General features: G+C 41.0%; 2 protein-coding genes across 2 annotated transcripts in view; one reads left to right on the plus strand and one right to left on the minus strand.

Annotated features, from left to right (window-relative positions):
• piezo1 (piezo-type mechanosensitive ion channel component 1) overlaps positions 1-11,710 on the minus strand; it is a 130,646-nt gene extending 118,936 nt beyond the window's left edge. The window contains exon 1 of the mRNA XM_034682456.1: positions 10,942-11,710. Coding sequence (XP_034538347.1) covers positions 10,942-11,005 — 64 coding nt within the window. The 5' untranslated portion in view covers positions 11,006-11,710. The remainder of the gene's footprint in view (positions 1-10,941) is intronic.
• Positions 11,711-17,594: 5,884 nt separating this feature from the next.
• On the plus strand, positions 17,595-24,738 carry cdt1 (chromatin licensing and DNA replication factor 1). Its single transcript, XM_034681709.1, has 10 exons — positions 17,595-18,183; positions 18,277-18,414; positions 19,989-20,287; positions 20,377-20,571; positions 20,883-21,028; positions 21,867-21,967; positions 22,064-22,252; positions 22,387-22,539; positions 22,631-22,832; positions 23,745-24,738. The coding sequence occupies exons 1-10, from the start codon at positions 17,737-17,739 to the stop codon at positions 23,906-23,908; spliced, it is 2,034 nt and encodes a 677-aa protein (XP_034537600.1). The 5' UTR covers positions 17,595-17,736; the 3' UTR covers positions 23,909-24,738.
• Positions 24,739-27,757: the final 3,019 nt, after the last annotated feature.

A 27,757-nucleotide genomic window follows, 5' to 3' on the forward strand; every position in this document is an offset into this window, starting at 1 on the left:
ACATCCATGTGCCCAAAAAGTTCCATCAGACCAAAAGATGGACTTCCAAAACTCATCTTTACCTTTCCAATGTTCTCGGGCAAACCTCAATTTGGCTCTGATGTGCCACTCTTTGAGTAAAGGGGTTCTTCTGGGACAATGGTCCTGAAGCCCACTACGATGAAGATCCCTCACAACTGTGCTCCTTCAAACATCAACTCCAGAGGAGGTCAGGTCAGCAACAATCATCTTGGCAGATCTCCGGGGCTTCTTGCTGACATCTTCGACTACTTTCCTCTCCAAAGTTCTTGAAATCTTGCGTTTTCTACCACACCCAGGTTTGTTTCTAACAGAGATTGTCTCCTTGTACTTTGCAATGATGCAACATACAGCTATTCTAGACACTGTAAAACACCTGGAAATTACAGTTTAGCCTTCCCCCTTATTATGAGCCTCCATTATCTTCTTTCTGAGCTCAAGACTGATTTCCATTGTCTTTGGCATGGTTAGTAAGAGTAGTCTCTCTCAATAATGTGTTCAAGTGCCCTGTTTGGAGTCCCTTAAGTAAATCTCAATGCTGTTTGAATGCTCAGGTGTTGTTAGGAAGCCAACAGACCTACAGGTGTTGTTAGGAAACAAACTGACTGCTCAGGTATGTTTTAAAAGTAAAAATTCACAGGGGAGCTAATAATTTTGACCACTCCATTTTTCACTATATTTGATATAAAGTTATCCTAAAAATGTATTTTACATTCCAAAATGTACCAAAGCTACTAAAGAACACTGGTGAATGTTTGCTTATATCAAGTTTTATCAATGATTCAAACATTGGGTAGAATTTAAGGAAAATGTTCCAGAATTCCTGGGGGGCTAATAATTTTGACCTCAAGGTATGTGGTTTTCCAGTGTTTCTGCAGCCAGCCTCAAGCGGATTCTCGATGAATTGCAGTTTATAACACTTCTACATGGGCTTCATATTTTGAGACCGGAGGTTGCCGCTTGGCTTCTACCGGTGCCTAGTTGTAATACGGTGTCCCACCAGATGGTGGCTACAGAGCGTCTTAAAGCTGTTTGCTAACCGAAGTAAGTAACAAAAGAAGAAGAATGCAAACTGCATTAAATAGTAAAAGAAGAAGAAAACATTTGCGTCAGTCGCGCAATTTTCTCCGTTTCTGAATCTCACACTACTACACACGTATTTCCAGAGACTGAGCATGGCTGTAAAATGTAAACACACACACCACACTGCGTCACAGAAACACAGACATAGAAATCAAGACAGAGTGCCACACAAACGGGCCGTTAACAGGACAGGTGTGTGTGTTGGGGGGGTTATTATTTGAATAATCGATGAATAGATGCCAATGATTATCAAATAGTATTATGGCTTGAAATACCCATCCCTACTGCATGCCGAGTTCACAGAGCAGGCTGCTTTTCACAAGCCACATTCATCTGTCAGTTTATCCAAACAGATCTGCTTTCACCATCTATAAAAACGTTTTCAATTCCTCTTTGCCACAGTAGAAGTGACAGCCTAACTTGAGACGCACGACTCATAAATCAAGCAGCAGATTGGTCTATATATAGAGAATTAAAGTGCAGCGATAGGAGTCATGAGGATACTAGATAGATTCATAGTGCAGTATAATTCCAGCTCCGCCTCGGTCTCTGTGCACCTTTTCATAAATCCTTCCAGTGGAAGGATAAACAGAATTCTTTCCAAATATTCCTCCAAAATCTTCCAACGGTTCACTTCAGTGAGACCTGGAGGCCACAGCGTGTTTATAATCATAAAACAATATAGTGTGGCCTTTTGTCCTGATGAATGGATACCACTGAATTAATGTTTCTGCTTTGTAGCCACCCTGTCTGTGTTCTGTATAAGTTATCCTATGTGTAAAAAAAGTTGTCCAGTCTTGTTTTTATCAGCTCAGAAATATATCAAAAGTCAAGTCCTTAATTTCAGCAAAAGACCTTCAGAAACTCATTACTGTGATTCTCTGTACTCATGTCTCAGTCAGAAATCAATCCACCATCTTCAAACAGTTCAAAACGCAGCAGCTCATCTTTGAACAGGAACTGAAACATGTGCCCACACATCACCCTGATTTAAACTCATCTACACTGGCTGCCTGTTGATTTTAGGATTGATTTCAAGATTCTTTTATTGACTTTTGAAGCACAACATGGACTCGTCCTTCTCTAAATCTCTGAGCTTTTATCCCCCTACAAACCTGTACGCAGTCTGAGATCCTCTGGATGTGCTCTGTTAGCTGTTCCAAGGACCCGACTGAAAACTAAAGGGGACAGGGTGTTTTCAGTCAGAGCTTCTACACTCTGGATCAGCCTGCCAGAGGAGATCAGACCTGCAGAGTCAGTCCAGTGTGTTATGTCATCACTCAAGACACATATTTTCAGGGAAGCTTTCATTGTGTGATTTTATTTAATTTTAGCTCTGATTTAAAGGGTCTTTTTTATAAGTTTGTATGTTTTTAAGTTTTTATTTCATTTTATTTTTAATGCTTCATTTTACTTTGTACATCTTTTTGTTTTTACTGCCTACTGTGAAGCTATTTGTTACCTGTATTGAAAAGTGCTATATAAATAAAGTATTATTATTATTATGATTATTATTATTATTTTATTTATTTTTTGTGGTTAGTGATCCATGTCTTGTGTTGTAGTCCTTTGTGTATCTTCTCATGTTTTAGTCTTGTTTTTAGTGTTTCCTGTTTTGTTTTGTAGTTCTTAATCCCTGTGTTTCCAGTTTAGCTTTACTTCCTGTTCTTGTGTTTCCCTCCTTGTTGATGAACCTGATTAGTTTCACCTGTGTCCTGTGTTCCTCACCTGTGTTGATTACTCTGTGGCTGTTTTCGAAACCACCTGCTACATACTACCTACGAATGCAGTATGCAGTACATACTGTATACTGCATACTACATTTGAAGGTCGTCTGTAGTCTGACTGTTCTGTTGGATCTGGTCTGCAGGATGCTGGGTCAGGCGTCACTGGATTTCCGGTTTCAGAAAGCGGAAGCTGATAGATAAACTGCTTCTTTAGCATCACTTATGATTTAAAAAGTTAGGAAGTGGTTTATATGGAATTTAATAATTTTCACAGCACCTAAAAACTGAGTGCCCCCATCATATACGGAAAAAAGAAGAAGTTAGCGCTGTGCATTGTGGGAAACAGTATGTGAGGGAGACTGGTCCACTGCATACTGAGACATGTTCCTGAATCAGTACAACAACCGGGAAGTTTTGTCATACTGCAGATTTTGCTCGTTCACATACTACATACTGAATTTAAACCAAATCAGTACGTACTGCTAGTGTAGCATGGTTTGAAAACAGTCTGTGTATTAAGTTCCTCTGTTTCCCTTGTCCTGTGGTGGGTCATTATAGGTCTCTCCTGTGTTCCCTGTGTTTGATTATGGACTCTTTGGATTTAGTTCTTTAGCCACGTCAGTAAGTTTGGTTTGTACCCTTTGTTCTTTTGTGTATTAAAACCTTTTATTTAAAATCTGCACTCCTCCTTTCTCTGTTTCTCCCAACATGACACTTGATTCTGTGTATAGCATCAACCATAGTGGAACACAGAAAGAAAACACAGGCACACAGTGAAACATCTGTTTGAAACAGAAACTGTCCATCAGAGAGAACGACTGAACAGAGACTCAAAGCTTTCCTTCCCTCTTTTGTCTCCAAACTCCTGGAGAATGTGTCAACTTTAACTGGTGGAAAATGTGTGTAGCTGTGTGTATCCTGTCTGCTTTTCTGACCTGTAAAGCAGTGAGTGGCACTTTTTTTAAACCTTCAGCAGTGGGTGACGTTTCTTCCTGTGGTTACTACCCCTCAGGTTTGTACCGTCTGCACGACGTGCCATAAGCCTCTGATCAGCCACATGAAGAGATCTGCAGACAGAAACCTGAACAGCTTACGAAAGAAGCAACTGCAGTTTCCTCTCTGTGTTTCTGTTGGGACACTTTCCTTTTGTATCGGATGTACAGAAAGGGACTGAGGTGTTTTTGCCACACTTGAGTCAGGTTGCTTCATTAATGTCAGAAACATTAAAAGTTTCTGTTCTTCAGCTGGATAACTTTATTTATTTATTTATTCTTTACTTTAGCAGAGAGGACCCACTGAGACCGATGCCTCTTTGTCGGCAATACTAAAAGCAGTCTTTCCCCATTCAGCTCTAAAACTTGGTGTTCTTACAGTTTTTCTCAGTCGCTTAGGTACATTTCTCAGATCAGAATTTAAATTCTCAAAACTACTTGTTCAATCTTCACATCATTGTGTCACTTGTGCACATCAAAAAAGCAGTTTCTTATTTCTTTGAACAAGTTGCAAATGCTTTGGTACATCCATACAAATGTTTCTGTACAATTCTCTGCTGTTTCCTACATTATCAAGTGCTTAAGTCATGTCTTGACTTTCTCTAATGAAGGGAAATGTTCGAAGCATTAAATCAACCAATGATCAACCAGTTTTCTGACATATCTCAAAGGTGCATCTCATGAACCATCAACTGCCAAGTATACATATATAGCCGGAGCACAACGCAATGTTACAATGTCGGACAATGGAAGGACAAGGAATTGGACTGGTTCAACAGCCAGAGAGAAGAAGAAGAGGAAGAGGAGTGAGGCTGCGTGGTGGAGGAGTTAGGAGGCAAAACAGAGGAAGAGGCAGAGGATATATGCACGTTCCTGATGAGATAAGAGCCACAACACACCAAGGTGTAACTTACAATTTACAATAACTATCATCAAACCTTTAAGTTTACCTCAGAACGTCCCTCCAGAGTTCACTGTTATATTGAAAACATGACTAAGCAGTTTGAACTAACTAAGGATTTTGAGCAATATACTGGCTTTTGCAGGTAATCCATGGTGTTTTGCTATTTGTACGAATTGTTTTGAGAAATGCACTTACTGTTTTGCAAATATCGAGGATGATTCAAGAAATGTACTAAAGCAACTGAGAAAAACTGTAAAGTGATCCAGTTCTGAGATCTGGTCGTAAGGTTTGAAGTGTTTGTAGACAAGATACGATGAAGGGAGTTTACCTGTAAGTGCCCGATGATAAACAGAATACTGCTTCTTCTTTCTACGAAGACCCAAACAGGACCCGCCCAGGGTATGAAATATGTCACAATGGTGAGTTTGATATCTGTGTCCTGTAACAAAATGGAGAGCGCAGTGCAGTGTTGCCAACTTAGCGACTTTGTCACTATATTTACAAATCTATTGACTTTTTCTGGTGTTATTGGAGACTTTTGGAGTCTGACATGAAAGCATGTATCGTTCTTCCTCTAATCAACGAGCAGTGGAAGCTGCTGTGAGTCCCTCCTAGCTGCATTCAGAGCAGGAGGCTTTCACCCCTCAGCATTCAGACTACAAATGTATCATGCATGTACGAAGACACCGCTGGCTGATCCTGTCTACAGTCTCTTTTTGGTCCATTTAGATAGTTCATGTAGATTATATACAATAAACATGTTTAAAATGTTATGGCTGAAAAAAAATTTTTTTACAATTTATATTATGCAAATTAAACGATGACGTCATTTAGCAACTTTTAGGACAGCCAATAGCTACTTCCTCACTGAGGAGTTGGCAACACTGGCACAGTGATATATCTCATACACTGGTTTCAATGCAGAAGCAGTCACATGCATATATAGTGTGTCTCCATAATCCCAAACTGGCAACACTCCAAAAACTCAAAGCACAATGTCTCTTTGTGTTCTTCTCCAGACTTCAGTGAGTCGTGTCCCTCTCACTCTGTGCACGAGGGCCCAAAGCTTCCAAAGTCCAGTGAATCATCTCCAATAAAACAATCCCTCAGGTGACTCAGGTGACCTTTGTTCTGATCTAGTCTATGGCAGGCACTCTGATGGAGTCCTACATCTCTACAGGCTGCCCAACCTGACACCCCGGTCTGTCAAGTCTAAGATATCACACTCTCATGAGATCACTGCACAGATGTATACAGATGTTTATGGAGTTAGAGAAATACAAACCTATGCTGGGATAGCTCCACAGCAGCTACAGCACAAGAGCGGATGGAGTCATGATAGATAGATAGATAGATAGATAGATAGATAGATAGATAGATAGATAGATAGATAGATAGATAGATAGATAGATAGATAGATAGATAGATAGATAGATAGATAGATAGATAGATAGATAGATCGATCTATATTAAGATTGTTGACGATCAAAGTGTCCACCTCTTTAAAGGCACACCAAACTGTGTTTCATCCTGTCATACCGCAGAATGCCATGTGACTACATCAGTGGACATCTGTTTATTTTATTATACTATTTCACAAGCTGATGACTGAGACTGTGAGGGTGTGTGTGTGTGTATGTGTGCATGCATATGTGTGTTTATTCGCATGACAGCTTCTTACCCTACTCTACTGGCATGTTTCACTTCCTTTCACTCAGTAGAAAGTCATGTGACGTGTTGAATACTGTAAGTTCTCACTGGTGATATCCTGTCAGGAGACAAACAAATGCCATTCTCTCTCTCTCTCTCTCTCTCTCTCTCTCTCTCTCTCTCTCTCTCTCTCTCTCTCTCTCTCTCTCTCTCTCTCTCTCTCTGTTTGTCTCTCTCTCTTCCTCTCATTCACAATTGCTTGGAAACACAAGGTTGAACATTTTATGATGCATGGGGCTCTGCATGTACCGGTATGTGTGTGTGTGTGTGTGTGTGTGTGTGTGTGTGTGTGTGTGTGTGTGTGTGTGTGTGTGTGTGTGTGCGTGTGTGTGTGTGTGTGTGGCCTGCTAAGATATGTAAAGCTCTACGAGATCAACCTGTTGTTGTGCCACATTCCTGACAGGACCCCTGACAGTGATGAAGTTTGCACAGCAGATTTTTTAGAGTCCGTACATGAAAACAGATCAAAAACAATGCTCATGAAATGTCTGACATGCTGAGTATGTGTAATAAAGCTTCCTCACATTCACTGGAAGTGATTTCTCAACACTGTCTCCACCACTTCTCATGAGTCACTGAATGTCTCAACACTCACTCATACATGAGAGCTGCAGTGCATCCATCTGACTGTAAAATAAACCATGAAGCAGTTTGTTGGTGTTTGTCTTCATAATGAGTTCATGTTGAAGGGGAAGTTGACAATACTGAACTCCTTTTTTTCCCCACACCTCCTCACTATCCCCTTGAGAAGGTTCACTCACACTGAACGGAAAAAGGGTTGGACATCTCCTCCAGTGTCTCTCAACAATTAGTCCAAGAGTTTATCCAACCCTCCAACAAGCAGGGAGGACTGAATGTGGGAGTCAAACCCATAGACTGTATAAATAATGGACGAAGTATCCGTGACATCACCCATCTGTTTCTGAAGTGCTGTTTTGAGGCCAATCAGTGTCAAGCAAGTGTGACATAAAGAAGCAGGCTTTGAGCCTCCTAGCCAAAAGCTACAGTGTTCCTGCCTGTCAAATAAGTCAGCTGTGCCTCTTATAATGGAAAACTTGAAATCTTCATATCTTCAAAATTGCCACATTATGAAAAAATTCACCTCCCGTACACACACTAAAAAATGCTGAGTTATTTTGATAACCCAGCTGCTGGGTTCAAGCTGCTTGGTCAAAGGTTGGGGGGTTTTGACACAACACTGGGTTAGAAATTGTGACCCAGCGCTATGGGTTTACAGCACAGTTGGCTCTCAGTTGAAAACAGTTCAAGTTTCAGAACACCGCAGTGCTTAGCCATGTCACTTCATCACTGACCAATCAGAATCAAGAAAGAAAAAAAGAAGAGGAGCCGGGACTTTTGAAATCAACTTTGTCAACAACAAAAGCTGAGGCAGGCAGGAAATTATCACACTCATATTTTTGAGGTACAATTTCCAAGTTTAGAGTTGCAGTATGTGCTGATAGAGAAATGAACAATCCAGTCTACACTTGTTTTTTGTACCAGGCTGTTAACATGTTTATTTCTGCTGTTATGGGTGTGTATGTGGTTTCTGGTGTTTCTGCAGTCTGTCTCTAGCGGATCCTCAATGAACTGCAGTTTTTAACACTTCCACAATGGCTTCAATTCTGGCGGCCGGAGGTTACTGCTTTGTCCAACCACATGGGAGGTGAACCTTGCTGGGATCCCCTCTGCCATGTAGAGTCATTCAGCTGTTAGTCAACATGTGCCATGTCATAAAAGAGTTATGATTCTTGTACAACACTGAAAATACTCATAGAAAAGCTGCTCCTCTGCCACATAGTTGATGTGTACGGTGAAGTGTTCTATATAGCTGGAGAAGAAGAGCGGGCCTTGCTGCTTGTTCTGCTGGCAAACTATGATATTGCAGCATTTCTGCACCCTAATGTTTCCTAATACACTGTTATACTCGGTCAAGGCAGTTGGCTGTCTAACATGAGTGGTTGTTCTTGAGGTTTCTGCCTCCTAAAAGGAAGATTTTCCTCGCTGCTGTAACTTGCCAAATGCTGCAAGGAACAATGCTCATGGTGGATTAAGGTGGGGTAAGACTGAGTCTTAAGGCTGATTTATACTTCTGCGTCTCCCCTACCCAGCAGGGGCTGACGCAGACATGAGAACCACATACTTGTGCGTCGATGTGTCTGTGTCGCACAGCTATTCTCCGCCAAAACGCCTGAGGGCAGTGTGGTCTCTCTGATAGCCGGCCGCCTGCTTCCGGTCCCGCTACGACCTCTGTTTACTTTTCCACAGAGATTCAGAGCGTGTTCTGTTAATCTACAGCTGATACATGTTGCTGTTTATCATACAGACATGATTACATGAAGAATAGAGAGGAGGAGATCAAATACACGGCCGATATGCGGCCGATGTCCGGGATCCCGGAAGTGCTGTAAATGCGGGAAAGACAAAGCCGCCGAGCGGACCAATCACAGAGCTTGCGGTCCGCGTCGGCTCTACGGGGAGTTACATTTTGGAGGAGGTGCACGTCAGCTACGTGCGTAGGCCTCGGCGTAGGTACGGGAGCTACGCGGACCCCCGGCGTAGGCTACGCCGTTGATTCAACGCAGAAGTATAAATCAGCCTTTACATTGGACTTCCATCAGATCCGGGTCCGGTCCGTCTCTGATCCACTGCGATCCAGCTCTGTGCTCTCTCATCCATCAACACCCACGGGTTGCGTTGTCAGAACGCAGTACGGAGCTTGACCCCCGGACAGCTGGAGTCATGTGACCGAGGTTTTCCCTCGGTAATTACTGAGTCAAGGATTCTCCTCCTCCTCTCCTCATCCATGTTGTCTTTCTGGTCCTCTGAAAACCTCTGACCTGTTGACTCCAGGCCTGGCTCCACTCAAAATGACATTTTGTTGTGGTAGTTAAGTTAAAAATGATGATTTATTCTGAAAATTAACCGGATGTTTTCATTTTGTTTTGGTGTCTGACTTCCTGTCCTGCTCCATCTGCTCTATTGAGATTGATGTGTCGTGCTCCGGCATCCGGCAAAAAATAGAAGTCTTGCATCTCTGATCCGGAGGGCTCCGACCTTCCGGATCAGAGATGCTGCTGGAAAGCATCCAGTGGAAGTTAACACATTGACTAGAACAGAAACCTATCAGATCCGGTGCTGTGTCGGATCAGAGACGGACCGGACATGGATCTGGTGGAATTTGGCCGTTATCCTGTCTTGGTGTTGGGTCTCTGTTCATAATTTAACATAGAGTGGTCTAGACCTGCTCTGTTTGTAAAAGCGTCTTGAGATAACGTTTGTTGTGATTTGGCGCTATACAAATAAAGATTGATTAATTGATTGATTATAATGATTTATAAAAGAAACATAACATAAAGTCAGTAATTTACCCCCTTGTTAGAATAAATGAATAAATGAACAACGCAGACATCACATGGGCAGGACAGAAGCACAGAGGAGCTAATTCTGCTCTTACTTTAACACAGATTAAGATGTTTGAGGTTTAAACAACAGGCTGAGCTACAGAAAGTGTTCCACCAAAATCAGACTTAAGCATTACGACAGAGATAGGTCAGATGTTCGGAGCAGTGGAATACTCAAAGTCAAAAAGAAAGGGCTCCAGGCCATGAGGCACAAAGGATGTGATGAACAAAGATCTTCTTCTAAAGCAGAATTTTGAAGCTCCTGAGATTTCTCTCAGTGGCATGTGATCATAAGATAATTGCACAGGCTGGTCAAAAATGAAAATGAAGTTGGGCAACCTTGGCAGAAGGTAGGAAGACAGCACGCAATTTCCTCCATTCTGGTGCAAATATATTCAACAACTAGTGGTGGAAGAGTAATGATATGAAGAAAAACACAAAAAGATAATCATACAAAAATGTACGCTCCTTCCTGCATGAAGCTCACATTCTAATAAGACTCTATTTACAACCTGAATAGTTTAATTTAACACACGCACACAACCTTTCATATAGAACCAAACATACTGCATATCAAGAGGGCACTTCATCATGTTTTATCTATTGAAAGGACACACAGGAGGGCATGTTTCATCTGATTCTGCTACAAAGGCACACAAGAGGGCACTTCTGCAGCATTTTTAGAAACATGAGCGCCCCCTTGCCCCCCTCCGAGGACACCACTGGTTCTGAGTAACCTGAACACCAGGAGTTACAACACATGACAGCTTCTTTTTAACACCCAGAAGGTCTCGTTATGTCCTCATATAAACTTGAGACGCGTAAAGTCTCTCAACAATGTTACACCCCTGGTTCGGCCATGAGAGGGGACACCATCAGAGCACAGAAACACAGACTGTGGAAGTCACAGTGGGGTTATTTACAATCCAAAAGAAGGCTGGAAAAAATACGTTTTTATAGATTTCCCTCCAGCTGCCTCAGCAGTTACCTCCCAGCATGTACGCGCTCGCCTCGGCGCAGTTGAAAGTCAGAAACAGTGAAAGTAAGTTTTGCCACATGTTTGTTGTTACAGCTCCTTTAAAAGCAGAGTGAAAGTTTGTTACCTGTTAACAGCGCGGTTGGCAGGAGAAGGCAGTAGAACAGCCACACAACCACCTGAAGATCCATGTCAGCGCGGATCAATCCTCACTTTACAGCGACTGATCAATAACTACCAATGATCATGTCTCTAAGTTGAAGGATCCATGCGGGTGGATTGATTAAAAGTGGCGGAGAATCGATTAATCCATTCTGTCGGTCTCCGCTCATGATCTCTAGCCAAAAGACGCATCAAACTTCAGCTGAAAACTTTAAGTGTGGATAAAAGTTCCCGATGAGTCCACAGTCTGTTGCTGCGCCAGGCTGAGTGTGTGTGCAGCAGTCCAGAAGAAAGGCTTTGTAGCATGTGTGCCTCTGGGCCCAGTCAGAAGTAACAACTGTGTTGTAGGTGGAAAATGTGATTCACAGGCAGACTGAAGGGCGTTCATAGAGGAGCTATTCTCCGGCTCTGCTGGTCTCCTCCCTGCTGCAGTTACAGTCAACAGAAGCCTACACGCCTTGAGACTCCGCTGCACTGCTTTAGTACTTGAGACCACTTCACAGTAACTTTTTAACTGAGAAGTGAACTGACCCATGTGGCTGGTTTGACTTTACAACAGTCTGTTCATGCATGATCTTCTGACATGGCCACGTCAATCAATGCAGGCGCGAGGAGTCTTCCTAATTCCACAGTGCTGTAGATCTGGTCTCAGTAGTGACTCCCAAACCGACTGTGCGTCATTGGCGCTCCCTAGCGGACCGTGAAGGAAACACTGAAGCAGAGGGTGTGTGTGTGAAAGCAGTCCAAGTCATGTGTTTCCTTCAGGCGCACTGTGTAGCCCGTTATTCCCTGCAGAAGAATCACTTCCGCCTTGGATTGTTATAGTTGAAGTGATGTTTCTGCATAATGATGTAAAGTATTGTTCAACATGTCAACGTGTCCTTACTGCCTGTATTACTATACCTATTGTATTGTATTTATTACCATGTTTAGCTTTTGTATATACTTTAAAATTCTTGTTTTATATAGCCCTATCTATTTTTACTTTATTTAGATGTATTCTCTATTTGTGCTCTATTATTCTTACACTACTCTTACTGAGTGTTGGACCACGTCTTCATTACTTCAGTCAAAGCATAGATCCTCCTGGTCAAACATACAAGTGAAAGTTGTTCAGTCAGATTCTGACTTGAGTTAAAGTCCTGGAGTACTTGCTTTTAAAAATACTGAAGTATTCAAAGTACTTTTTAAAATGAAATGAAAGATGTCATTCTTCCATGCAAGGATAATGTTGCAGACATTTATTTTGGAAACACATGTTTTATTGATTTTTACATTTTACAGGATATGTACAGAATGTATCAAAACATATAGAAAACACTGCTCTTGCTGCTATGTCTGCATTGCTGCTACATTTGAATTTCCCCACGGGGATCAATAAATTATTACCTTGAATCTAAAGAAAAGTCTGACAGTAAAATAAAAGAAATAAGAAGAGACACCCAGAGTGACCTTCCATCTTAAATCAAGAAACTGAGGGCAGGAGGCCAAGGAAGCAATCCATTAAATGCATTCATATTCAATTTAAACTGTCAAACCTGATGGACTGGAGAGCATATTTTGTTCTGTGTTCAAGGTAGGATAGCAAGTAAAAATGTATATACATCATGGATTTCAAGTCACCTGACAGGTAAAAGACACAGCCTCTGCTCTGGCCCTCAAGTCAGTCATCAATATCAACAAAGAGACGCCAACACGGTCTCAGCAGATGTGTGTCTAACATGAGTCTGGTCCTGCTGGAGGTTTCTGCCTGTTAAAGGAAGTTTGTCCTTGTCACTGTAACTTGCTAAATGCTGCAAAGTGCTCTGCTCATGGTGGATTAAGATGAGATCAGACTGAGTCCTGTCTGTAAAATGGGACTGGATCTTATCCTGTCTTGATGTTGGGTCTTTGTTAATAATAGAACATAGAGTACGGTCTAGACCTGCTCTGTTTGGAAAGAGTCTGAGGAGAAAATTTGTTGGGATTTTTTGCGCTATATAAATAAAGATTGATTGATTCATTTACCCTCTTAAAAACCTTTAAAAAAATAAAAGAAGAAAGTACTTTTTGGCATAAATTGCATGCATAAATATAAACATTACAGTCCTTGTATTCCTGAAATGGAGCTATTTTAACTCTGAACTGATGATGTATCAGCTACAGCAGGCCGCCAAGGGTTTGAGTAGAGTCACCAACTTGTTTACAGCCGGAAAACTTATGTCATCAAGTTTATAGATGTGCCATCTCTATGAACTCCCCTTTTTAAATATCCACAGCCACTTTATGAGATCATTGTCCCCCTGAGAACCAGTCTAAGTTTATGGATTCCTGAGGCTAGCTGTCTGTAATCTATGTCATGCTGCAGACAAATTCAAAGGACAGAGCACATATGAGACTCCCTCCACCAAAGGATAATCTTAAAGTCTTTATGACAGAGAATGAGTGTGAACATTCTTAGAACGCAAACTATTAACACAACACTTTAATTCATCAAAATGATAGAATTTCAATGAAAGGGCATTTGTGACTCCATTGAAGTAAAAACTGCATCAAATGTGATTTAAGGCCTCTGCTGTGCTGTATGTGGAAAAGATGAAATAAAGTTAAAGCAAATTGAATTGAATTGAAATTAGAAAAAGATGCATGACACTTGTGGCTGCTGTTATACGGGCTCTTAATGCAAATTTCTGCATGTCAGGTTTTCATTCTGATCACTTTGGACCAGGCCACACGGGGAGAGAGAAATCAGATCAATCAAGGTGTATACTTTTGTGTGATTCTGGACACAATGATTCAGAATCACACAAAGGTCTCAGCAGATGTGTGTCTAACATGAGTCTGGTCCTGCTTGAGGTTTCTGCCTGTTAAAAGGAAGTTTGTCCTCGCCGCTGTAAATAGCTAAATACTGCGAGGTGCAATGCTCATGGTGGATTAAGGTGGGGTAAGACTGAGTCTTATCCTGTCTTGGTGTTGGGTCTCAGTCCATAATTTAACATAGAGTGGTCTAGACCTGCTCTGTTTGTAAAAGAGTCTTGAGATAACGTTTGTTGTGATTTGGCGCTATACAAATAAAGATTGATTGAATGATTAAAGGGTAAATTACTACAAAGGACTTGAATGTTAACAAATTTTTCATGATTTATATTTTAAATGAGTTTTTCCTTATTCAAATGCATGTTGCAATAAATATATAACAAATCAATCAATCTTTACTTATCTGTTTACAGATCTGTATTGAGGGGAACATTGCCAGTGGGAAGATGACAAGTCTGAAATATTCAGCAAAACCAGCAATATAGAGGTATAATCTAAGTCCTTATACAGCTACAGTGTGCATGTTTGCCTTAATATGGCATTAGAATGAGGCTAAAGGATATTTAAACATAAAAGACAACAAACTATTTATAATGTTCTGTGTTTTTGACTTTATAGAGTCAAAGTAATGCATAAAAGATCCAAATCCAATGCTTAAGTCCAGTGTTTGAGCATAGCAGTGTTCAGTAGTGCTTCACTTGTTATCAATCCCAACAAATGTTCTCCTCAGACTCTTTCCAAACAGAGCAGGTCTAGACCGTACTCTATGTTCTATTATTAACAAAGACCCAACATCAAGACAGGATAAGATCCAGTCCCAGCTAACAGACAGGACTCAGTCTGATCTCATCTTAATCCACCATGAGCAGAGCACTTTGCAGCATTTAGCAAGTTACAGTGGCAAGGACAAACTTCCTTTAACAGGCAGAAACCTCCAGCAGGACCAGACTCATGTTAGACACACATCTGCTGAGACCGTGTTGGAGAGAGGGATAGAGGGAGATGAAGAGAGAGAGAGAAGATAGTGGAGAGACAGATAGTAGTAGTTGTAGCAGCTGGAGTCTGGCACGTCCACAGCAGCAGAGATCCAGAGGAACCTACGAGACAAGGGAGCTCAGGGACTCCAGAAAGGTCTATGGTTAGTTACTTTAATGGGACAGGGAGAATTAAAGTAAGAGACAGGCAGAGAGAGGGAAAAACAGGATCCTAGAGTGTCAGTTTAAGTCTATAGCAGCATAACTAAGAGCTGGTCAAAGCCTGATCCAGCTCTAACTATAAGCTTTATCAAAAAGGAAAGTTTGAAGCCTACTCTTAAAAGTAGAGAGGGTGTCTGCCTCCCGGACCCTGACTGGTAGATGATTCCAAAGGAGAGGGGCCTGATAACTGAAGATTCTACCTCCCATACTACTTTTAGATACTACACGTACAACAAGCAGGCCTGCAAGTTGGGAACCACTGCCCTATTTGCATGACTTAAACTTTAAAAGAAAAGTTTGTGGAACCACTTCAGAAAATCAAATCATTGTGTAAATAAAACAGGATTGGAAAATATAACATGTTATTTGGTTTAAATGGCCCTTAAGCCTTTTGTTTTAATAATGAGAGCGTATGTTGAAAGCTTGTAATCCAACCATGTGTGAAACACTTTAATCATGTTGATCCGTATTGTTGTGATAATGGCTGTTATGGCTGATCAGGTTAATCTATCTACTGCCTATTGTTATGGTTTAATACTATACGATCAAAGTAGCCTATTCTCTGCTTTATCACTTGTGTAACATAATCCATTTCTAAAAGTGTTATAAAGAATGATGTTTTTTTGCTGCCTTTAACTAATGTTAGATATTGACATCTTTAAAAATAATCCTAATCAGCTCATTTCCAGCTTTTTGTCAATGATGATACCTTTGGCAGCTTAATGGTTCTTCCATTGATCATGTCCTGTGAGGGCAGGTGAAGGTTGTTAAAATGATCAATGATGCCCTTACACATCGTCAAACATTCAGACTAGTTTCAGCTGACACTCAGAACACTAAGAAGTAATTCAAATCTTTAACCAAACACATAAATTTAAAGGCCTACTCTTTTTGTGTTTGATTACCTAAACATGTTTTCTGGTGAAGGCCTTAAAGGTTGATTTGAATTCAGTAACATCAGATGAGACTGTTTATTAGATTCAGTGAAAACATTTTAATAGTCTGCAAAGAAAAACTCCTTCATGCTTTAATCTCTTCAGTTTAAGATAACTTCAACATTCAGCTGGAAGGACTGTTTTCTGTCCCTAAAAAATGTTTATATTAAAGAAACTCAGACTTCAAGGGCCGCAGACAAACATAATTAATCATCATCCATTATTTTCACGAAGGAAAATTAAACTTCCCTTCAAGAGGCCTGTAGAGAGCGTCTAATTTAAGCTTTTTAAAATAAACTTTGTGAGAAACGTCCAGTTATAAGCCCTGTTAAGTAACAGACCTAAGTGGGGTTAGTCAGAATCGTAATACGAACTGTGTTTTAGTGATGAGAATAATAGTATAATAGTGTTAAGTATAAAAATATATGTACATTTTAAAAATAAATGTACAAGTATCACAAAATAAATGGAGTTCAAATAAAAATCATTATCTAGTACCTTTGTTAATCAGACACGATAACGAATTGACAATATATCAAAGTTAAGATATATTAACTTTGTAGCTTTTCCCCTTTGTAGTGTAATTAAATGCATTTTATCACATGATGTACATTACATATACAATGACATACACTACCAGTCAAAAGTTTGGACACACCTTCTCATTCAAGGGTTTGTATTTATTGTAATGATTGTAAACACTGTAGATTAATACTGAAGACATCAAAACTATGAAAGAACATATATGGAATTATTGAATGAACCAAAAAGTGTTAAACAAAGCAGAATCTGTTTTATATTTTAGATTCTGTAAAGTAGCCCCCTTTTTCCTTCATGACAGCTTTGCACACTCTTGGTATTCTCTCAGTCCGCTTCATGAAGTGGTCTCCTGGAATGGTTTCTAATGAACATGAGCCTTGTCAAGAGTTCATTTGTAGAATGACTTGCCTTCTTAATGTGTTTGAGACCATCAGTTGTGTGTTCAGAGGTAGGGTTAGTACACAATGGATATCCCTATTTGACTACTGTTGTAATCCAGATTATGGCAAAACCAGATGATTTCATAGTTTTGATGTCTTCAGTATTAATCTACAATGTTGAAAATAATTAACATAAATAAAAACCATTGAATGAGAAGGTGTGTCCAAACTTTTGACTGGTAGTGTATAGTTATAAATATACTTGTATAATTTTCATTTTAATTAAGAACATTTTATTGCAAATGGTGTCCATTAGTCTCAATTTCTAAATCCATTTTGGTGTTACGTTTAGTCACCATGCATTTTTAGTGCTTTTATTTAACTTTTATCTTCACCTTTTTAATGGTCTGAACTTTTCACGTATTTTCTTGTATTTATTGATTTTTTTCCTTTGTTGTTGAATTCTATACATTTTACTGCAATTGTTGTGCATTAGTTTCTACTTATAAATCCGTATCTGTTTTATGTTTAGTCATTCCTATATAATAGCCTATATATATATGCTTTTTTCCATCGCTGTAAAGCTCTTTGATTTGAACTTGATTTGTTTGAAAGGTTCTCTATAGATAAAGCTTGATTGATTGTTTGATTGATTGACAAAGAGCTCATTTAAATTCATTATAATAGCTCCCCATAATGTTAAACCCAGGTTAAACCCCTGTGATGACGTCGCGCGTTTGGGGGCGTGGCCACATTAAATTCGCGCGAAAGTTCATTTCTCCTTCCTGTGAAATGGGAACATTTCCGGGGGTCCTTTGTTGACGAGCACTATTTAAAACCGAGGCTCGGTCGGAGGTTTATTCGTTCTTTTTTCTTTCACTCAGCGGGTTTTAATCACATCGAAGACCCGAACATGTCTCAGGCTCGAGTGACGGACTTCTTCTCCCAGAGGAAGAAAGTCCTCTCGGCTCCTCTGAAGACCTCCAGGCAGCGTGTGGTCCACCAGACTGACTCCACAAAGTTAAGATCGGCTGTTAACAACGAGGATGATCTCTGCTCGTCCTCCATCCACGAAGAGTTTGTTCGAGTCATTGACGAAGCAGCAGCCTTAAACAACGGAGAGTCCGCGACCTGCACCCGGAAAACCTCCCCCTCCAGCCCCAGGACTCCGAAGAGGACCTCCACGGACAGCGAGTTTGACCTCGGATCAGCCGTGTTTTCAGCCACTGCCACCCACAGCACGGCGAAGAAGAGGCGACAGGTTGAGGCTGTCAGAGACACCAGATCCAGCACCACAGAGAAGAAGGACCTGAAGAGGAGGGCGAGGAAGAAACTGGTCCTACCTCAAGACTCAGCTCAGGTAGGCTTTAACTCAAACACATGCTGGAGGTGTTCATACTCACTGTGTGTGTGTGCACTACACTCAGGATCATGTTGAATTGTTGTGTTGTAGGTCCAGACTGAGCCCAGTGAGGTGACCCTGCAGCCCTCAGCTCCTGCAGCTCCTGAACCAGGGCTTAATGCCAACAACCATGTTACAGAGAAGACCCCCAGCTCTACTCAGGCCAGCACCAAGACCAGCAGAGGACAGGTCAGTAAGGTGTCACAGGGTGTGTTAGTGGGCTTAAGAATATGTTTACAGCATGCATGGACTCACAGAACTGTCTTCATTTAATCTGCACATTCAGGGACAACCATCACAATAAGCTCAGTTTATAAAAGCTGCTCATTGTGACTTTAGTATATTTGCTTCATACATGTTCCTGTCAAAATATGCAAAACCAGGTCTCATTACAGCTTCAACATGCTCCCTGAAAGATGAGTCAGAGATTATAAGTAACAAGACCATTAAGTCCTTTAATCATCTTCATCATCATCAGACTCCATGCAAAGTACCAACTGACATTAACATAAGTAAAGACTGCCTTGTTGTTTGTCATTTTGATGTCATTGTTTATTTTGACATCAAATCCAACAAGGAGACCCAGAAAACTACCGTCAGTCTAAATCAATCAACAGTAGGGGTGTGATGGTGCACAAAAATATTGGTATGGTTTGGTACACAGTTTTTAGGCTTCGGGTCAGTATATTTTCAGTGCAGTAAGGGGAGAAAAAAAGGAACAAATAAAATGTTTTTTCTTTTATCTGGAGCTTAAAGAACTTTTACATATGGCCTAAAATGCAGCTTAAAGGATTCATGTTTTTTTTTATTGTAGCATGATGTGGGACTAAATTTAGTTTCTCAGGTCCCGTATTATAAAGCCACAAAGAACACACAATTAAAGGAGGACACTAGTAATACACATAAAAATATAAATATAGTGCATGGACTGATTGAGTTGAATCAACAGTTCAGGCTCAGATTTCTTTTTCTTTTTCTATTCAAAATGAATTACAATTTTTTAAAGTAATTTCATTCAGAAATAATAGATTCAAATATAGAATCATGCAGAACCCCCTTCAAGCACTGAATGCGAGCAGATTTTCTGTTTGGTGAGTAAATGTCAGAGGTCTGTTCGCCACATAACAATAAAATAACTGTACCAAAAAGTCATTAATAAAAACTATACTTATGTTTTACAGCATGTTTTTGGTTTTAGTTGCAGCCTGTCTGTCCTGCTGCTGTCTGTTAGTGCCCAGTGAGGTTAGGGGGACATTCATACGTATGCACACTGACACACACAGGGTCATCCCGCACCAGGCTACTCTGATGAAACCAGGTTTTTTTTTAATGTATGTTTTTCCCACAAGATGACGCAGTCTCTGTACTGAATGCAAAGTTTCTGTAGCCTACCTGATGGGATGCAGATGCTTTGTGTGTGTTGCGATCCTGTTTTCAGTCAGTATGGGGACCTTGGGTTTGCGTTACCTTTAGGACTGTGCTGAACCGTTTCTGTACACATCTGCACCGCACCGAAGGGAGCGTACTGAAACGGGTTGGTGTGAAAGCACATGCTTTTCATCCTCTAATCAACACGTAGTGCTGAAGAGAATGTTTGGGTTGATGTGTGCACAGGATAGTTAATAAACTCTTGATGAGCTCTCACACAGAAAGGGATCAGATATTTAGTTTGTGTTCACAAGCGATACTCATCAGTCGAATACGTCTCTAGTTGGTGTGTTTGTGTCAACATGAGATTTCATGATGCTATTCCCATTCTGTAGGTTATTCACAAACCAGACATCGCATCACTCAAGACTCGCCTCCAGAGGATCAAGAAACATGCCGATAATCTGGCTGCTGCTGCGTCTGATGGCACGTCGTCCGTCTCTGCGTCTCCAGCTGCACCCAAAACCACGACCTCCCCAGCTTCTCAGACCGCCAGGCTCCTCCCTGCTGAAGCTAAGGCCCTGAAGTCTGCTGTAGCACAAGCAAGTGAGCTCGCAGCTAAAGCTCAGAGGAGGAAGGCAGAGGAGAGGAAGGCAGAAGAGAGCAAGCAGACAGAGGCACAGACACAGGAAAGGTAAGCATGTCCCCAGAAGGAGAGGCACACATTTATAAAAGGTTCTGTGTCATCCTATTGTTAATGTGTTTCCCTCTCTTCACCCTCAGTGTCGAGCAGGCGGCGTACCAGAAGTACCACACTCTCGCCCAGGCCGCCCCCCCAGGCCTCTCCCTGCCGTACCACTACAAAATCCTGGCAGAGATGTTCAGGAGTATGGACACGGTGGTCGCCATGCTGTTCAACCGCTGTGAGACGGCCACCTTCAGCAAAATCAAACAGGGGGTCCAGGACATGACGCATAAGTGAGTGGAAGGACAGATACTCGATCATGTCACTGATATTTCTGTCCCGTTAGTTTTCAAAGGAAAGTATGAGAGAAGAGAATTTGTATGTTCCAGACACACAGTCATAATATTTAATATGTTCAGAAATCTTCTTAGATGGAAACTTGTAATCATAACATGATCAGAGGTCATTCCCATCAGTGCTTGATGACCTGGATGAGCACCAAACACACCAGTCTCTTCTCCGGTTCTTGTTTCATTTCAAATTCCTGGTTTCCTCTGCAGAAGCTGATGCTAATGTTTCCCTCTCTTCTTATTCCTCCGTGCAGACGCTTCGAGGAGAACCATGTGTGTCAAATAAAGACGGTGTTTCCTGAGGCCTTCACATTCAGACAGGAGAAGAACATCCCAACCTACAACAACAGCATTAGGACGGGGAGCTACCAGCTCACTGTGGAGCCTGTCCTTCCTTCTGGTGAGAACAAACATGTCTGCTCTTTCCAAACAGAGCAGGTCTAGACCGTACTCTATGTTCTATTATTAACAAAGACCCCACATCAAGACAGGATAAGATCCAGTCCCATTTTACAGACAGGACTCAGTCTGATCTCATCTTAATCCACCATGAGCAGAGCACTTTGCAGCATTTAGCAAGTTACAGTGGCAAGGACAAACTTCCTTTAACAGGCAGAAACCTCCAGCAGGACCAGACTCATGTTAGACACACATCTGCTGAGACCGTGATAGAGAGGGAGTGATAGAGAGGGAGGGAGGGAGAGAGACAGAGAGAGGGAGAGAGAGAGGGAGAGAGAGGGAGGGAGAGAGAGGGAGGGAGAGGGAGGGAGGGAGAGAGAGAGATGAACTCTGGCACGTCCACAGCAGCAGAGATCCAGAGGAACCTACGAGACAAGGGAGCTCAGGGACTCCAGAAAGGTCTATGGTTAGTAACTTTAATGAGAGAGAAGAGGAGAGAGAGGGAAAGACAGGATCCCAGTGTGGCAGTCTAAGCCTATAGCAGCATAACTAAGAGCTGGTCCAAGCCTGATCCAGCTCTAACTATAAGCTTTATCAAAAAGGAAAGTTTGAAGCCTACTCTTAAAAGTAGAGAGGGTGTCTGCCTCCTGGACCCTGACTGGTAGATGATTCCAAAGGAGAGGGGCCTGATAACTGAAGGCTCTACCTCCCATACTACTTTTAGATACCTTATGTACAATGAGTGTCATGTCTTCAAGCTGGGGAAAAGTGCCAGCTGCGGTTTGAATTGATAGTCTGTTTTTAGGACCTCGTGATAACATGTCCTCTTGTGTCTTTAGACCAGAATGAAGCCCGCCCTCTCCTCTCAGCGTCCCGCCTCCTCGACAGACGACACATCTTCCACCAGAACATGCTCTCTATCGTCAAACAGCATCACACGGTGAGCAGCCGCGCTAAGAAGAATCTATTCGTCTCATCTATTGATTGATCTTCGCCGAGCTAGTACTCAAACCGTCTCTCTCCTCTCTGCCTGCAGGTCTTCCTGTCCTCCTTGGCTCCCCCGATGTCCGTCCCTGAAGACAAACTAACCCGCTGGCATCCGCGCTTCAACGTGGACACTGTTCCTGCCATCCAGCTGTGCTCGCTGCCTCAGCCCCCTCACACTGAGAAACTGACCACCGCTCAGGAGGTGCTGGATAAGGCTCGCTCCCTGATCACGCCCAAGGTACTGACTCTGCTTTCATGTGGCGTTGAGAAAATCAGAGGAGGGACTGAATATATGATCACTCATGGGCGTCCTCATAAACAGTTCATGTTCAGGATATTAAACCAGCGTCTCTGTGTCGTCCTCTCATTCAGATAGAGAAGGCTCTGGTTTCACTGGCTCTGAAGACAGAAGACAAAACTGAAGAGAAGAAAGAGACCACATCAACACAGAGTCCAGCAGTCCCTGAAACACAAGCTGCCCCCCCAACCGCCCTGAAAGGAGTGTCCCAGTCTCTGCTGGACCGGGTACGTGCAGCAGGAGAAAACAACTCGACTGTGTTTAATGAGTTCTGTCAGTGTGAAAACCGTGACGTGATTTTATTTATGTATGTTTTAGATCAGAGCAAAGGAAGCCCAGAAGTTACAGGCAGCCATGACTCGAAACTCCACCCAGGAGGAGCGCCTGCTGATGATGTCACGGCTCCCTGAATTGGCGAGGATCCTCCGTAATGTTTTTGTGGCGGAGAAGAAGCCGGCGTTGATCATGGAGGTCGCCTGCAACAGGATGGTGGCCAGCTACAGATCGGCTCTCAGCACAGGTTGGTTTAAACAGCTCAGTTTACTGCTGTATGGAAGGTTTAGCAACTTCACTCTACAGCATTACCAGAAGACGAGTTATTAATCCTGTGTTATCTAATGATCTCATGAGTCAGCTGATCACCTCAATGAAAAATATTGTAACGCTTCAGTGTCGCGACGTTTGGTCTGTTTCTGCTGGGTGCTGTACAGACAAAAAACAAAGTTATTATTTGATGATCGTCTAAAGACGTTTATGAGGGATGCATCCGGCTGAGAGTCTCCAGTTAACAGGGTCGCTGTTTAAATCAAAACACCGGCCGATCTCTGCCACGGCCTTTTGAGTTCAAAGGGATTTTAAAGGCGTGTTGAAACGTCTTTGTTACTCACGCTTATCTCCTCTCACGTGTTGATTCAGTGAATCCATCTGTGATGAAATATAGCACCATCTAAAACAGCACCAGCTGAGTCTCTTCATGCTAACAGGCTAACTGTTGTGTTGCTCATAATGATACCTGCCTGTCCGTCTGCTTCTATGCAGTCATCCGTGATGAATGGCATTCCTCTTTGTTTTACTGCCCTCTACTGGTCTGGTGGTGTAGTGCATTTACTTTTTTTCCCTCCATACGTCACTGGCCTGATTTGCACAGTCTACCCGGGACTTCAGCCCACGGTCCAGACGCAGACAACAATGGGGACCAGGAACCTTTTAGTTCAGGGGGCTAAAAGACCTCTTGGTCAAAATGCACCTTATCTTGAGCAGGAAGAAATGATGGGAGCAGGCGTTTACGTACACTCCTCATCTGAACAAACCATCTTTCCCAGTGTGACCATTGATCTGCTAACAGGAAGGGTTCTGATCAGGTGATCATCCTGATTGGTCCGTGTAGCGTTAACTGTTAAAACTAATATTTGCTGTTCTCTTTAATTCACAGGAGAAATGGAGAAACATATCCGCCTGCTGGCAGAGGTGGCAGCTAATTGGCTGACAATTCATCCAATCAGGAAAGACTTCTATCTGAAGATGAACAAGAGCATGGAGCTGAACATCGTTCTGGACAAACTGAGCAGCAGACTCCGAGAAGAGGAGAGACTCTGACGTGTGAAGTGGTGACCATGCTGCCCTCCTCAGGTCTGTGCTGTCGAAGGTTCTGCAGACGACAGACCAGCTGGTTTCACTTTTTGTCAACCTGCCTCAGTAGGATGTTCTTATTCTGAGGCTGACTGAGCCACACTTCGTCTGTGGACTCTGCTGCCCTCATGAGGTGTGAGAAGGCTGCTTTAACCACATGAAGGGATGAGCTTTTTTATTTTTCCTCTGAAGTGTTGCAGATCTGACTCCCAGGATCATTTTTCTACAATGTAGAGCTGATAATGTTTATATTTTTAAGGTCCTTGTTTGTTAATGTTGAAGAAATACAAACATTTGTAAGACCTTGCTGTCTCCATTTTTTTTCTAGCGTGATTTTATTAAATATGTTTGTCAGAAAAACAAAGAGCGGTGTTTTAATAAACTGAAAGTGACGCCAAGATAGTTCTCACGATTTCAAACCAGGAGAAAAAGATGTCCGCTGTGTCGAAGAGGAAGTTCAGGAAAAAATGTTATTAGTGAATTCTTGTTGAATCAAAAGAGTAGATCTGAACACTTTACCTCCTTTGACATCGTTTCTACATTTGTGTCTTTATGTCATTGACACCAGGACGACAAAGCTTGTGTTACGGACTCTGTCTGGTTCTGGTTTTGGAGTTTTATCTTAATCTGCTCTGGTGATTAATGAGAGTCTGACTAGATCTGGGCGAACCAAATCCACCCTGCAGGATTTGATTTAGTGCAAAGATCATAAATGTATTTTTTATCGTGTACCAGACAATCAAGTGCAGCCCATGGGACCTCTAATGACCCCTAAGAATAAAACAAACTTAAAAACATGAGATGTGTCTTCTGAATTCCTCCTGACAGACTCTGTTGTTGTGGATCTCACTCACATGGTGAATCATGATGTCTCAAAGTATGAGGGCGACAGATGTTTGTTCCCTAAGTAACACAGATGAGAGGAAACGTTGAGCTTCAGATGATGAGCTTCAGAAAGTACCTTTAACACATGGTAGAGTAGATAAACAATGTTTGCATTATTTAAGATTCAAGATTCAGAAAAGCTTTATTGCTGAGTGAGCTCACACACGAGGAATCTAACGTGGTGATTGGAACACTGGTACTTAACAATGAGAAATAAGAGACTTAGTTTTTTTTGTTTTTGTTTTTTCTTGTTTAATTACAGATTTAGGATTCTTAATATATTTCTTCTTTTTAATTTATTTTATTTTATTTTTTATTATTTTATTTTTTATTAAAGTGATGCTTAACGATACAAGACAGGTGAGAGACATGACAATACCATACACAATATACAAAAAGTGAAAGACAAGACAAGTGAACATTACAGAAATTAGTGCGCAACCGTGCGCGTGTGTGCGTGCACGTGTGTGTGTTCATTTGTGTGAGTCCGTATGTGTGTATTTGTGGGCATTCGTCTCCCCGTAGTTCAGTGGGCAAGCAAGAGGCCCGGTCAACCATAACAAAGGGCTACAATTCCACGACCACCACCACTAATACCAACAATAATAATAATAATATTAATAGTAATACCAACAATAATAATATTAATAGTAATAATAATAATAATATTTATAGTAATAGTATTATTAATAGTAATAATAATAACAAATAATAAAAATGATAATAAGAATAATAAAAGTAATTAGTTTGGTTTAATACAAATTAAGAATAAATAAATAAACCAATAAGAAAGAAAAAAAAAAGAAAAGAAAAGATCTTATAACTAAATAGTAAATATACATAGCCATGATAGTACTAAAGGTAATAATACCCGTAAACTTATAATAATTCTGAGTATCATTTACACATTGACCTTAACCATCATCATCTCGGCCCTTTCCCCTCACCCGGAAGTCCCTCCAATTCCCCAAGCTCACTTTTTTTTTTTTTTTTTGTCTGTTTATTTTATATATATATACATATATATACACACACACATACATACACACATATATATATATATATATACATATATACATATATACACACACACACACACACACACACACACACACACACACACACACACACACACACACACACACACACATTTATTTTATTTTTTATTTTATTTATTTATTTTGGGGGGGGGTTGTTTGTTTGTTTGTTTGTTTGTTGTTGTTGTTATTATAATTTATTTTTGTTGTTAAGAGACTTAGTTATTATTATTGGTTAGAATGATTTTGGAAATATTTTTTATGTTCTCAATTGAATGTCTTTCTATGTTTGTGTAGTTGGTCAGGGTATCTGTGCCTTTAATTGTCCTGCTGTGGTTTGTTGGTGCTGTTGTCGGGCGCAGCTGAGCATGTCCTCTGTAATGAGTGCTTTAATCTGACAGTAGCTCTGTTTAGTTTTGTAACTTTTTAGGGAAATAAAAGAATCTTTCTTTTGTAAACAAGTTCAGAGAGACAAGAGAAGTGATTTTTCATTACCTGTCGATAATATGAATAACTTGTCAGTTTGTTTCATTTTATAAGGCATCCCTTTCTTTTTTGGAATATATGCACGTGAACCTGTCAGAAACATCACATCCTGCAGAAGTGAAAAAGGAGATTTTTGCTTAGAGTTGCCACTACACATGTTTGACTACCAGTAGGCTCACAACTACTGCATGCACAATATATATTCCTACATGAACTGAAGTGTTCATTTTACTGATGAGAAGGTTTTATGTTTAGGTGGATTTAAAACACCCAATGTACTGTTGTGGTTGATAAAATGGAAGATAGATGACGGTTTAATCCCCAGCTCCTGCAGGTCACATGCTGACTCCTCAAATATCTGCAGAATGCAAAGTCATCTCTGAGTGAATGTGTGAAGCAGAACCTCATGAGCTGCTCGGCATATTGCAGATCAGCTTCTGCCGTCAGTGTATTAATGGATGAATGAAGACATGTAAAGTGATTCATACACTACTCAGAAAGTTAGGATGTTTGTCTTTCAGATGAAATTTCAGACTGCACCTTTAATGCACTTTAACCTTTACAGGTGAACTCAATCTGACCTTCTCTAAACTTTTTAATGCACATGTCCAACTGTTCAATGTTTCAGTACTTATTGATTAACATGCTGTTCTCTAACAAGGTGATCCAACAAGAGTCTGATCCTGAATCCACCTCTTAATGTTCTGGTCTGTATTCAAACAGTCCTCTTCATCACGCTGTTCACATCATGAGACCAAGACAACTCCTAACAATCCATCAACAGCAGACTGAGTCGTCATGTAGAGGGTCGTAACCCTGTACCCCAGAACCTGAATGACCTCAGCAGACAATAAGTTGACTTGTGAACAGCCTGAGACGTTAATGATACGATCTCAAGATACAAGCTGTTTCCTCGAGCAAATGAGAAAAAATGGGAGGAGAAAAATGAGATAATAAAATGTATTCAATCATGTCCTTTTAGGGCTTCCATATTAAAAATAAACATAGCCCATTTAAAGATATGGTAACCAAGTAACTTCAGGTGATATGAAAGGCCCGTTATCAGTTTTTTAAATTGTTTTCTTTTTTTGTTTTTTCACAAAAACTGTTTAGAACATTTTGCCTCAGTAAAGAATAAACAGACATTTTGTTACGAGACATTTATCAGGCTGAAGATCAAAAACACAAAAAACAAACTTCTCTCTCTGAATAAAAAAAGATAAATGATCCCATTATCACCAGAAAATTACTACGTTGAGATCTAAAGATAAAGATTTAATCATATCCTTTTAGGGTTTCCATAAGAATGACCTACTTTCATGATATAATATCACTGCAGTATGAACTTTTTACATTTTCCAGAAATTTCACCCGAAACTCAAATATCCTGAACTTTTAGTGAGTAGTT

Source organism: Notolabrus celidotus, chromosome 4 (genome assembly GCF_009762535.1).
Source record: "Notolabrus celidotus isolate fNotCel1 chromosome 4, fNotCel1.pri, whole genome shotgun sequence".
NCBI lineage: Eukaryota > Metazoa > Chordata > Actinopteri > Labriformes > Labridae > Notolabrus > Notolabrus celidotus.

Coding starts and splice junctions, on each gene's coding strand:
- cdt1 (XM_034681709.1), top strand. CDS start 17,737: ATGTCTCAGGCTCGAGTGACGGACTTCTTCTCCCAGAGGAAGAAAGTC. Junction 20,288..20,376: donor GAGGCACAGACACAGGAAAG/GTAAGCATGTCC, acceptor CTTCACCCTCAG/TGTCGAGCAGGCGGCGTACC. Junction 20,572..20,882: donor GTCCAGGACATGACGCATAA/GTGAGTGGAAGG, acceptor TCCTCCGTGCAG/ACGCTTCGAGGAGAACCATG.